The following is a 12,317-nucleotide window of genomic DNA, read 5'->3' as shown; positions in this document are numbered from 1 at the left end:
GTTACATTTGCAGTAGGAAAATGCCAAGGCCAGAAATGTCAGGGCTTACCGCAATGTCCTCATACTTAAGATTTGAGCAGGAACTGGGAAAGCCTTCTGTTTTTTACTTTGCTACTAACTTACATTTAATCAGGCTATTTATAGTATGTAACACTTTAAAACTTGAATTAGTAATACAAAGCTACTTTTATTTAAGAGTAAGCACTTCTGTTTGTTCTCTTTCTGCATAGCCTCTGGTTCACCACATTTGCATTCACTGCAGTTCTGTTTCTCTCCATGACAAGTGTTCATTCAGGAGCTACAGCATGTGACACTGCTATAGAATTGCCAGATCTTATTTTAGAGAATTTGGACAGGAAGGGAGTGGGAGAGAGGTTATTTGCTAATAGTCTTCTCAGGCCAAAATACAATCCCATGCTACATCCTAACACAGTTGGAATAAGGCACTCAAATACAGGATAAGCCTGTGGATGTGGGCCATCAGATAATCCAGTACTGCTCCAGTGTAGGCCTCTCAGCTCTACAAATAGCCTGTGGAGACAAATTTGACACACTTGGTGTATAATGGTTCCTGCCCTAACTTAAAGAATTCTTTGTGCTAAAATTATATTAAATGTTATTTAGAAATAAAGGGAAAAAATTACATTTCCTATTGATGGATTATACTGATGATTATGTCCAAGGCATCATAATAATAATGATAATAATAATAGCAAATACTTATATAAAGCATATTCTATGCCAGGCACTGTTCTAAGCATTTTACATGTATTGGTTCATTTAACCCTCACAACATCCCTATGACATACGCTATTATTATTTTACCGAGAATGGAATTGGCACAGAGAAGTCAAATAATTTACCCAAGCTCACACAGCTTAGTGAGGAACAGAGTTAGGATTTTATTCCAGAAAGTCTGGGGCCAGAGTTTATACATTTAATCACTATTCTGTATTTTCTTTCAAGTCAGGACTGAAATTGTGTTTTATTTATAGCTCATTAATTATGTTATTAATAGGTATAATTATTTTACTGTGTTTTGAAATAAATGAGCATTTTGAAACTTACCTTTATTCAACATGCTTGTTTTTTATTCTAGGAGAAGACTTTGCAGTTGTGCAGCAAGAAATTATTATGATGAAAGACTGTAAACACCCAAATATTGTTGCTTATTTTGGAAGCTATCTCAGGTACATTGTTTGTTTCCCTTTTGAAAAACAATAATGATTTCATCACCTAATACATTAAACAAAATAAAGTTAGTTTTAATACCATGTTTGATAGGTTTTCTTCATGATTTGAAGATAGGATATTTTCATATGAATGGAATTTTTACTTAGGACCTATGTTAATTCTGTAACTAATATTGCAGTCATACGACTTGGGAATTCTAGATGTGCTTTTAGTGAAGATGCTGGCAAGTAAAAACTGACTTTTATGGTTAGTCTTCCAGTGGTGGACTAGTGATCTAAATATGCCATTCTCTTTCCCCCTTCTTTTAGACTTAGGTGAATTTAGAGTCAGGAGCATCTCTTCCAGTAGTATTTTTATCAGAAACTGTTTTGTTTATTTTATGCTTCTGGTCTAAGAGTACTACAGTACCTTATCTCTTTCCTTCATTTTGTCCAAAGAACTAGGAACTATAATCATCTCTGTAACTTATTTTTTCAGATCCTAAAGTGAACTTAGGACTGTGAAGTTCCTTCTACTTACTTTGTTTTGGTAGCCAGAACCAAGCCAGGCCAGGTTCCTAAGTTATATTCCATAGGGGATTACCTTTGGGTCAAATCTTGTTTTCCATTCACTTCTATATGCAGCTGTGAGCTGATGAGTGGTGACCTAGTTGTTTTTAAGATTTCTCCAAAGGGAAGATTAGAGAATATTTTACTTTCCCCCCCGCCCCCCTTTTTTGTTTTGGAGACAGGGTTTCACTCTGTAACCCAAGCTGGAGTGCTGTGATGTGATCATGGCTCACTGCAGCTTTGACTTCCCTAGGCTCAGGTGATCCTCCGACCTCAGCCTCATGAATAGCTGGGACCAAGGTACGTACCGCCACGCCCAGCTAATTTTTGTATTTTTTGTAGAGACGAGGGTCTCACCATGTTGGCCAGACTGGTCTCAAATTCCTGGGCTCAATGAATCCACCTTCCTTCCTTGGCCTCCCAAAGTGCTGAAATTACAGGTGTGAGCCACCCTGCTTGGCCTTCCCTATGTATTGAAAAAACTCCTCAGTTTTTCTTCAGTATACTTTAGTAGCATCTATCATACTGTAACTTATTACAGTTTCCCATTTTCGTATGATCCAGGTACAAAACATTTTTCTCTTCTTTTTTTGGGCACAACAGATAGAAAAGACTGGTCATCTTTCCAGCTTTTGAAAAGCCACCTGGACCTGCTGTTCATGGTTGTAACCACTCTTGTACAGCTTTGATTGCCCCACCCTGGGTAAGGTGGAGGTGTGGATTTTATGGAGACTTAAGGGAACTAACTAACACTTTACGCATAGGGATAGGTACTACCTCCAGGTCAGTGACAGTTACACATTTTAAATGGGTTCTTTAACAGCCAATTTAAAACTACTTATGTGGTGAGTGATTGAAACAGCAGCCTAACACAGACAGTTTCTCCATCAATTTGTATGTTAGGAAGCCCACTGAGCATAGGCAGTTACTGTATAGGTTCAAAGAAATACTCTCTTAAAACCATTGAAATTCATGATACAAATAATTAATTCCTGCTAATACAGTTAAAAGCACCACTTCAAAACAGTTTCTTTTACTGCTATAGGTCCTAACAAAATGACCTACCCACTAGGCTCAAGTAGAAGTATTACAGAGTTACCCCCCACCACACACACACACACAAGGGCAAGCTGGTCTTTAAACAGCATTTTTTTACCAGGGACATTGATCTCAGAGTATCTCTCAAACATGGTCTGAATCTTCCAGAAGTATGGAACCATCCAAAACCTAACCTGTTATTCCAGGATAACACCACCTATTTATATGGCACCTTTGGTATGGTGAAATGAGCACAATCTTTTTGCCAGAGACAAATCGTATCTTTGGTAGTTAAGAGGTTAAGTTCTGGAGACAGATTGTCTGGGTTGAGACCTGGTTCCATCAGTTATTTAATGATTATTTAATCAGTTTGTGCCACTGTTTCCTCATCTATAAAATGAAGATGATAATAATATCAGCATGACAGGATAACTATTCCTGAGTAAGTATATATGAAATACTAAGAACAGTGCTTAAGATATAATAAATTCTCAATAAATATTTGCTGCTACTAGTACTACTGCTACTGTTCCTGCTGCTTCTACTACTACTACTACTTCTTAACTTAAAAAGTATCATTAGTTTAGGGCCTCATTTGTTATTTCAGCAACCTGGATAGCAGTATAACTCTGTGGTAGATGTTATTTCCATTTTATAAATGAGATTATTGAGAGAATTTAACATTTGAGTTTTTTATTTTATGATTTTGCTTTATTGCAAATATAAATAAAGAATACAAAGAGCAGAATTACCCAGAAACCAAAGTAAAACAGACAAAAATAGGATCTTTTTTTTTTTTTTTTCAGTAAAACTGTTCTTTTAGTGTTCTATAATCTAGTATTTAAAAATATGGGTTTAAATATTTTATTCTATAACTGGTGTAGCTGATCAAAGTGTTATGAAGGTAAATAGTAGTATAACATAGAACAGCAATTAATCCTATTTCTCTCTTGCTGTGTTCTTCTCTAGAGATCCTTCCCATCTTCCCTAATGGAAGTTCAGGCTCAGCCAAGTTTGGAGTAGGGAATCCTAATGATTAGACTTGTAGGGTGTTAGAACTGTAAGAGACTAAGAGATGTTGCCATACAGTCCACTCCTGTTTATAGAAAAATGGAGTGGTGGATAAATGACTTATTTAGGTTATCCAACTAATCATTAGTGGCACTGGGATTTAAACCTGGCTTTGCAGGTCGTTATTGCTTAACCCAGAAAGGCCAGATTTAGTCTCAGAGAAAACATGATTTCTTGAATTCTCTGTCATTACCGAATGACTTTACAAAGGGGGATCTTATTTAAACTGTTCATTGCTATGTTCTTCCTTCTATGTTGTTGCTGTTACAATTTGCATAACAAATTTAAACAAGTTGAGGCAACAGATGTGGTTTGACCATTGATAAATTTCCCCCACGGAGAATCCGACTTATCCTATGAATTTTCTTAGTAGATAACTAACATGTAATTAAGTTTCAAAAGCCCATTTTATATCAGGGTAGTTGTGCTTACTTCTGAAGAGTTACTGAAACTGAGCTCCTTTAAAGCAGAATACCTGGCATTCTTCTTAACAAGGCCTTTCCTGCTCCACTGTTCAATATCATTAATATACTGTACAACAAGAAGTAGATGGACAAAGCTTTAACATTTAAAAAATTTAAATAGTCTTGGTTTGGTATGTATTTGTATCTGAATATTTGTGTTTGTGTATTTATAAAACAAGAGTTAAATCATCATAGACTTATTCTTTACAATTTTTTTAGAGCTTAACTATTACTTCTTTTAAGCTAAAGATGAGTTTACATTAATTTCAGGTTCCTTATAAGCATTCCTTAGCCCAGCATACCATTTAAGAATAAGTTAAAAAAATGGAGGCATTCCTCTGAGACTTGAACTCAGTAAAGCTTGGGGAAAAATAACAAATGCTCCTTAAACAATAAGCCATTAGAAGATTTGATCCATACAGCAAAAACTATTTAGAGTAGATATTTTAAACCTTTGGGCTGGGTATGGTGGCTCATGCCTGTAATCCCAGCGCTTTGGGGGACCCAGACAGATGTATCATCTGGGGTCAGGAGTTCAAGACCAGCCTGACCAACATGGCAAAACCCCGTCTCTACTAAAAGTACAAAAAATTAGCCAGGCATGGTGGCACATGCCTGTAGCCCCAACTATACTTGGGAAGCTGAAGCAGAATTGCTTGAACCCAGGAGGTAGAGATTGCAGTGAGCAAGAATGCTCCCCTGCATTCTAGCCTGGGTGACAGAGCAAGACTCCATCTAAAAAAATAAAATAAAATAGTAAAATAAAATAAACCTTTGAAATACAGAGTACTAGTTTAAATGAGGATATTCTACCTCATAATAACAAATATGTAACTCACCATGATTTACAAAGTGTTTTTACATTATTTCTTAGCATGTACAGTACAGTATTGATTTCCACAGATACAAAGATAACTAAAACCTAATTCTTGCCTTTAAGGAGCTTATAATCTAATAGGAGAAGTAGACATGAGAAATAATCATAACGTAATATGCTAGATACAGTAATAATGTAGAAGTAAGGCACAGAAGTGCTAAGGATGATAGAATGTCTGATTTTTGTCAAAGTAGGGGAATCAGAGAAAGTCATACATATATGAATGATGTAATTCCCAAATATTGGTTGTTAAAAGATTGGTAGACAATTATATGTACAGAAAATTGTAATTTTTGGCAAAGGGAACACATACATGAAAAATCATGAAGGATTCAGGAGACAGCTACTGGTCTTACATTAGAGCCTGGGAGGGAAAAGGGGGTACATACTTATTTCTCATTATGTATAAGGATTGGTTTCAGGACCCCAGAGGATACCAGAACCCATGAATGCACAAGTTCCTTGTATCAAGTGTCATAGTATTTGCATATAACCTATGCACATTCTCCAAAATTATCTCTAGGCGACATATGATGCCTAACACAGTGTAAATGCTATGTAAATAGTTGGAACACTTTATTAATTTATGGTTTTTTTTTAATTATTGTATTTTTTTTTTTCCCTTTGAAAATTTTCAGTCTCCGGTTAGTTGAACCTCACAGGTGCTGGACCTATGGCCTCCAGAGAGCCAAGTGTAATTGGAGTACATAAGATTGTAGAGATTTAGGCAAAAAGGAATCTTTTGTTCTTTAATTAGGACTTACAGGGACTGAGCATACTTGCTGAAAAATTTTAACAGAGTTAGTATATTCTGTGGAGGTTGGACCTAAGGTGGAGGGGATTAAGACAGGCAATTTAGTTAAAGTAATTACGGTGTATTTATTATGGTAATCTGGGAAAGAGATGTTGGTCTGTTGAGTTATATAAAACTGGGGAAAAAAACATTTCTAGAGCCAGAGACAGTGCTAGGAAGGGAAACAGTAGGATCTTAATTCGAAATATATTTATGAATGTCTTTTTGAATATGAGAATAAAAATTACAGTTAAGTTACTTTATATCCAGCTACTCTTGCTTTTAAAAGGGGGAACTTTCTAATTTGGGAATATTTTACATTTACGAGAATTTGCAGAATGGTACAGAGTTCTCTGTATTTCCTTCACGCAGCTTTCTCTGATGTTTACATCTTACACAACCGTGGCACTTTTTCACAACCGATATTCACGTTGATGTGGTACTATTAGCTAAACTGAGATACCTTATTCGGATTGTATCAGTTTTCTGTTAATGTCCTTCTCTTTTCTGTTTTTGAGAGGAATTAGGACTGTATCTTAAAGTTGGTGTTAATTTGTTGTTTGTTTAAGCCAGGGTTTCTCACCTTCGGCACTATCAGCACTTGAGGCCAGATACTTTTTTGTTGTGAGGAGTTGTCTTGTGCATTGTGGGATAGTTATTAATATTAGTCCCCGTCCTCTGTTAGTTGCCACTAGTACCCCCTCCCCGAGTTGCAACAACCAAAAATGTATCCAGGCTTTGCCAAATGTTCCTTGGGGGACATAATCACTCCCAGTTAAGAACCACTGCTCTAAGCAAAAAAACTTTGGTGGGGTTACAGATACCTTCCTCTACTAGTATTACTAGGATATTTTCTACAAATCATTAGTTCTGAGGGGTGCAAATATGTGTTTTGTTAAAAAAAAAATGGGTGCATTGAAAAAATAATTTGGGTAAATAGTGAACTAAACAGAATCAGAGGTTTTATTTCTTCTTTTTTCTTTCTCCTCCATTTCTTCCTCTTCTCAGCTTTCCCCGTCCCCCTCTGCTCTTTCTTCTCTTCCTCCTCCTCTTCCCACTTTATCTTCTTTCTCATACCCTTCCTTCTTCCATTTTGTTACCCCTCGCTTCTCTTCTGTTCTCCCTCCTCTCTCCAACCTCCTGCTCGCTACAGGATTTCTCAGAGCCTTTAATATACCAGTGACCTTGCTAATTTCCAGGAAAAGGCTATGTGATATTTCTAAAAACTGATTTAACTATACAGTGGTTTCTCTCTGGAGCATATTTCACTTAGGATTGATGTTCAGTGACCCACACTTTGGAAATACTATGCTGAACCCTGAGTGATTATTAAGTATAATTATAGAGAAATAGATCACCTTGTGTCCCCTACGTACACTTTCCTTACCCCTCATTATTAAAAGGAAAGCAGATGGTCTAGGTTACCTATGAATTTGGAATGCAGTAATTTTTGCTTATTAGTAATTTTTTAATGAACCAAAAGAGTTTAAGTTTTGCTCACATTAAATAAGTTATTCTATACTAAAACATCTAGCAGTTAAAACTTTCTGTTTTTCACATTGTTGATTAAGGTTGAATTATTTTGCTGAGTATAGTGCAATAGCCATTGCTTTGGTTAGCAAGACAACAGCTCACAGAACAGTACAGGAATCAGGGGACAGCAGTGTGGAGGATCGATAACCCATCCTGTCCCAGGGAGGATGACTCGGTACGCCAGCTTCTAGCAGACATTAGAGAGTTGCTGATTCTCAGTGCCTTGGTCACATTTTATTTTACTTTTTAAATTATGCTATATTTGAGAAAAATATATAAATATACTTAGTTTGGTTGATCAGTTTTAAGTCTGTGATGTGTTACAAAATGTGGAAAGATGAAAAAGTATGTTTTAGGAATTACAAGATTTTTAGAACCGTAAAATAGCTGTTAGAATATTGGTCCCTGTATGCTCTGGTAGACATCAAAATAATTAACTTTTTTCCCTCTACTTATTTTTCTATTTCTTATAAGATAGATAATTCACAAAATGAGAAAAAAGAATTCTAAGGGTTTGTTGAGTCAGGACATTAATACTGATACATTGAACATTGACCTCAGTGGTTAATTTTATTTCAGTTCAGACACCTAGGGACAAAAGTTTTATAATTGGCCTGCATAAATTGGGCTGATTGACTCAAGACCTTTTCTATTAGGCATATGGCTTGGTGACTGACCAAAAGCAAATCTAGATTTATCATTGTAAGAGAGAGATTCATGGAACAGATGAAAGTCATTTCTCTAATAGTCTGTGATTACTCAAGCTTTTTTGATAATATCAGACTTTAAATAGAATATTATAAAAGTAAAGTGTTTTAGACATCTTAAAAAGTAAAGTGTTAATATATATAGTCCTGATTGATTTTGTTTTTTACCTATAAGCTGGAAAGTCATTTTTCATAGGATGAATAGAAAATTATATATTTAAGCAAAGGGAGAAAAGAAAATAGACCAACTTCAAGTAGAAGGTAGTGTCATATTGAAATATGTAAAAAACGAGAACTCATTTCCTGCAAGGAAAATTGTTTCAAACTGGAAGGGGCAGGAAAAGCAATATTAAGATGGAATTGAAACACAAGATGGTGAGTAGATAATTATAGAGCAGCTAGATACCTTAAATTTTTAGACATTTTTAGATTTATATGAAGTATATCTCATATTGAAAATTTAGCAAATGTGATGGTAGTCCATTATCAGTAAGTATCTTGACAAACAGAAAAGGTGTCAAAGATTAGAAATTATCAATGACCAGTTTATAAATGAAGGGAGCCAGGCGCGGTGGCTCATGCCTGTAATCCCAGCACTTTGGGAGGCCGAGATGGGTGGATCACTAGGTCAAGAGATCAAGACCATCCTGGTCAACATGGTGAAACCCCGTCTCTACTAAAAATACAAAAATTAGCTGGGCATGGTGGCGCACGCCTGTAGTCCCAGCTACCTGGGAGGCTGAGGCAGGAGAATTGCTTAAACACAGGAGACGGAGGTTGCAGTGAGCCGAGATCGCGCCATTGCACTCCAGCCTGGGTAAAAAGAGTGAAACTCCATCTCAAAAAAAAAAAAAAAAGAAGAAGGGAAAAGGTGGTTTATAGAAAATAAAGACTATTAAAGTTGGTATCACTCATCAGTCACTAGCAAAGCTGTAGGATAAATTATTAATCAGATAATTAGTGACCATTTAAAGAAGTTGTGAGTAACACGGCTTTAGTAAGAAGTCATGCCAGATCAATCCTTTCTCTTAATTTTTTTCCTTATAAAAGAAAAAAAAATGTGTATTTATACTTTCACTGAGTTCCAGGAGCAATTTAAGATGACTTAAGTAAGTACACTACAAGATAAATTATAACAAAAGGAGTAGAAAACAACTTAGATTTATTGTGCTGTATTCCAGATCTTTTACTAAGCAGTTTACATATTACTCTATTAATCCTAAGTAGACCCCAAAACAATATTTCAGCCTGTTTTTTTTTTTGTAAGTTGCCTGCATCTTAAGCACTCTGGGCTGGCATTTAGCATGAAAGATTCACTTGTGGCAGATGCAAAGGTATTTTAGAGCTGTGGTTCTCAAACATTTTGGACATAGAACTCCTGAGTATCCCCAGAGAGCTTTTGTTTCATATGAATTATATCTATTGCTATTTACCATACTAGAAATGAAAGCTGAGACATTTTTAAAACTTGGGAATCCAACTGGTAGCTGTCAGGGATGACAATGTTATCACACTTCACTACTTTCCCAGTAGTCTCTGGGAAACTCTACTGTACTTTCATGAGAGAAAGAGAATGTAAAGATCAAATAATTTCTTTGTGTTATAAAAATGGTTTTGACCTTGCTGGTCCTCTGAAAATGGCTCAGGGTCTCTCAAGGTACCCCCAGATCACACTTTGAGAACCACTGTTCTGGAGGAAGGATTCAAGTAACCTGGAGAGGTCAGGCTATGGAATCCTGCGTTCTGGATATATCCAAATTGGAGCCTAAATATCATTCAAAATATTGTTGGCTAATGGTCTTGGCCAGAGTCTTTGGACCTTAGGCAGAGGCAGAGAAATGCCAAATGATAATTCTAAGTAATCTACATAGAATGCCATTCATGTTTTAAAATATTTATAATATTACTTAAGCTCATTAGTAAACCCACTAGTGCAGATTAAAATAGTTTATAAGCCGAGTTCTTATAGTTGCTACCTCTGGAGGGTAGAGGATTCTTTCAGATGCTAACCAGCCGTTTCTGGAGTGTATGAGTTGGTAGCAGGAGTGGAGAGGTGTATTTTATTTCCAATTAGGATACTTAAAGATGTTAGCTCCCTGCTCCAAGGATGTGGATTAAACCTCATGCAAATGTGTGTTACGCTTTCTTTGCTGAATCATTTTAAAGTGATATGGGAGAGCTAATAAGACACCTGTCAGAAATAAAGGGATGTGAATCAAAATTACTATTTTTTTTAAAGTATAAGATTTAACAAATAAGAAAAAAGTCCTATGCTTATTTTTGATGAGCCAGATAGACAAATCTGAAGCTGGAGAGAGAGCTGGTCTGCCTTCTGTTTTAAAAAGATCCAGAGGTTTTTGTTAACTACAAACCATAAACTAGCAGTTTAATATAGTTGCTGAGAAGTTAAAGATAGCTTTCAGCTAAGTTAATAGAAATACAGTGATCAAATAAAGGAGAAAATTGTTAGAGTTTCTGGGGGATTTATGCTTCTCCCTGGATAGCAAGGACTAGTCATAAGTACCTTCCTTGTTTTTCATAAGACCATACATCTACCAGTCCTACACGTCCATTCTGAAAGTTCTTTACACCAGGCCACTGGGCAGCTGGCATATATTTATGTAAGTTATATCTATCACTATTTGCCATATTAGATATTAAAACAAATTTTTATATTAGCTGTATCCTTCAATTTCATTTATATGTGGACCCCCTGTGAATTGTAGATCCTGTGGGCTTCAGATTTATTTTGGGCCTTACTCTCTTTAGCGTTACCTTCTAGAACCGTGATACCTTGCTACTTCATACTCTTAAATTGATTGACCTTTGCACTCTGATAGCTTGTGCTCTCTTTCTGTATGCTGCATTGTCCATTGCAGCCAAGTCAGCTCACCTCTTTGGTCTAGCTAATCCCACTACCATCAACCATATGTGACCTCTGACTCATAAGAGCATCTCTACTTTTTTTTTTTTTTTTTTAAAGAGTCAGGATCTCCCTCTGTCACCCAGGCTGGAGTGCAGTGGCACTATCATAGCTCACTAAACCCTTGAACTCCTGGGCTCAAGTAATACTCCCCCGACCCCGGCCTTGGCCTCCTGAGTAGGAAGGACTACAGGTATGCACCACTTCTCCTGGCTAAGTTTTTCTGTTTTTTAAGAGATGAGAGTCACTAAGTTGCCCAGGCTGATCTCAAACTGTTGGCCTCAAGCAATCCTTTTGCGTCAGCCTCCCGAGTCACTGGGATTACAGGTGTGAACCACTGGGCCCGGCTCGGCATCTCCACTTTTTAATGTGTTGTTCATATAACACTAAGAATAGTACTTGATTTTGGATACCACATTTTAAGAGAGACAAGGACCATCTAGAGATTATCTACAGAAAGGTCACTAAACTGAGGAGTCTGTAAACAAAGGATTGTTTCACAGTGTGACCCCAGCCTATTATAGGTTTATTTCCTGCTACTGTCTCTTCAGGAGTCTTTCTTTAACTCACATTAAATCACCCACAGTCTCCCACATGTGCATTTCTTTCAAGTCTCCATTCTTTTGCACAGGTTGCTTTCCTGTCTCTGGTAAATTTCTACTTTAATTTCAAGACCCAATTCAAATGTTTTCTCCTCCCTAAAATTTTTCATTCATTTTCCTAGGTATTTTCATCTCTGGGTTCTCAGAGTACTTTATATATGCCTAGACTATGCATTAATTGAATTATGATCTAACCCAAGTCAGCAGACTTTTTCTATAAAGGGATATATAGTAAATAGTTTAGGCTTTGTGGGCTACATGGTCACTGTAATGACTACTCAGCTCTTCTGTTCTAGCACAAAAGCAGCTGTAGACAGTATAGAAATAAATGAGTATGACTCTGTTCATATAAAACTTTATCAGCACTAAAATTTGAATTTCATCAATGTCATGTGTCAAGTATTATTGTTTGTATTATTTTCTCAGTCGTTGTATTAATTTTAGTTACAAGTGACAGAACCATTCCCAACCATTTTTAAATAGGAAAACGATTCATAGTTGGCAGAGGTGTGCAAAATCAGGCAGCAGGCTAGATTTGGCCTGCTGGCCATATTTTCCTGACCTCAG

The 12,317-nt window shown here is 36.4% G+C and overlaps 1 protein-coding gene across 6 annotated transcripts in view; it reads left to right on the top strand.

Annotated features, from left to right (window-relative positions):
- The window catches only part of MAP4K3 (mitogen-activated protein kinase kinase kinase kinase 3), a 192,138-nt gene that overhangs the window by 86,322 nt on the left and 93,499 nt on the right, over positions 1-12,317 (top strand). For all 6 annotated transcript variants that reach the window (XM_003926787.4, XM_074396229.1, XM_074396227.1 and 3 more), the window contains one exon: positions 1,100-1,190. In XM_003926787.4, the coding sequence (XP_003926836.1) occupies positions 1,100-1,190 (91 nt within the window). The remainder of the gene's footprint in view (positions 1-1,099; positions 1,191-12,317) is intronic.

This window comes from Saimiri boliviensis, chromosome 1, assembly GCF_048565385.1.
Source record: "Saimiri boliviensis isolate mSaiBol1 chromosome 1, mSaiBol1.pri, whole genome shotgun sequence".
NCBI classification, from domain to species: Eukaryota; Metazoa; Chordata; class Mammalia; order Primates; family Cebidae; genus Saimiri; species Saimiri boliviensis.
Note: the sequence above shows the minus strand (reverse complement) of the source record. Positions and strands in the feature narration are given on the sequence as shown.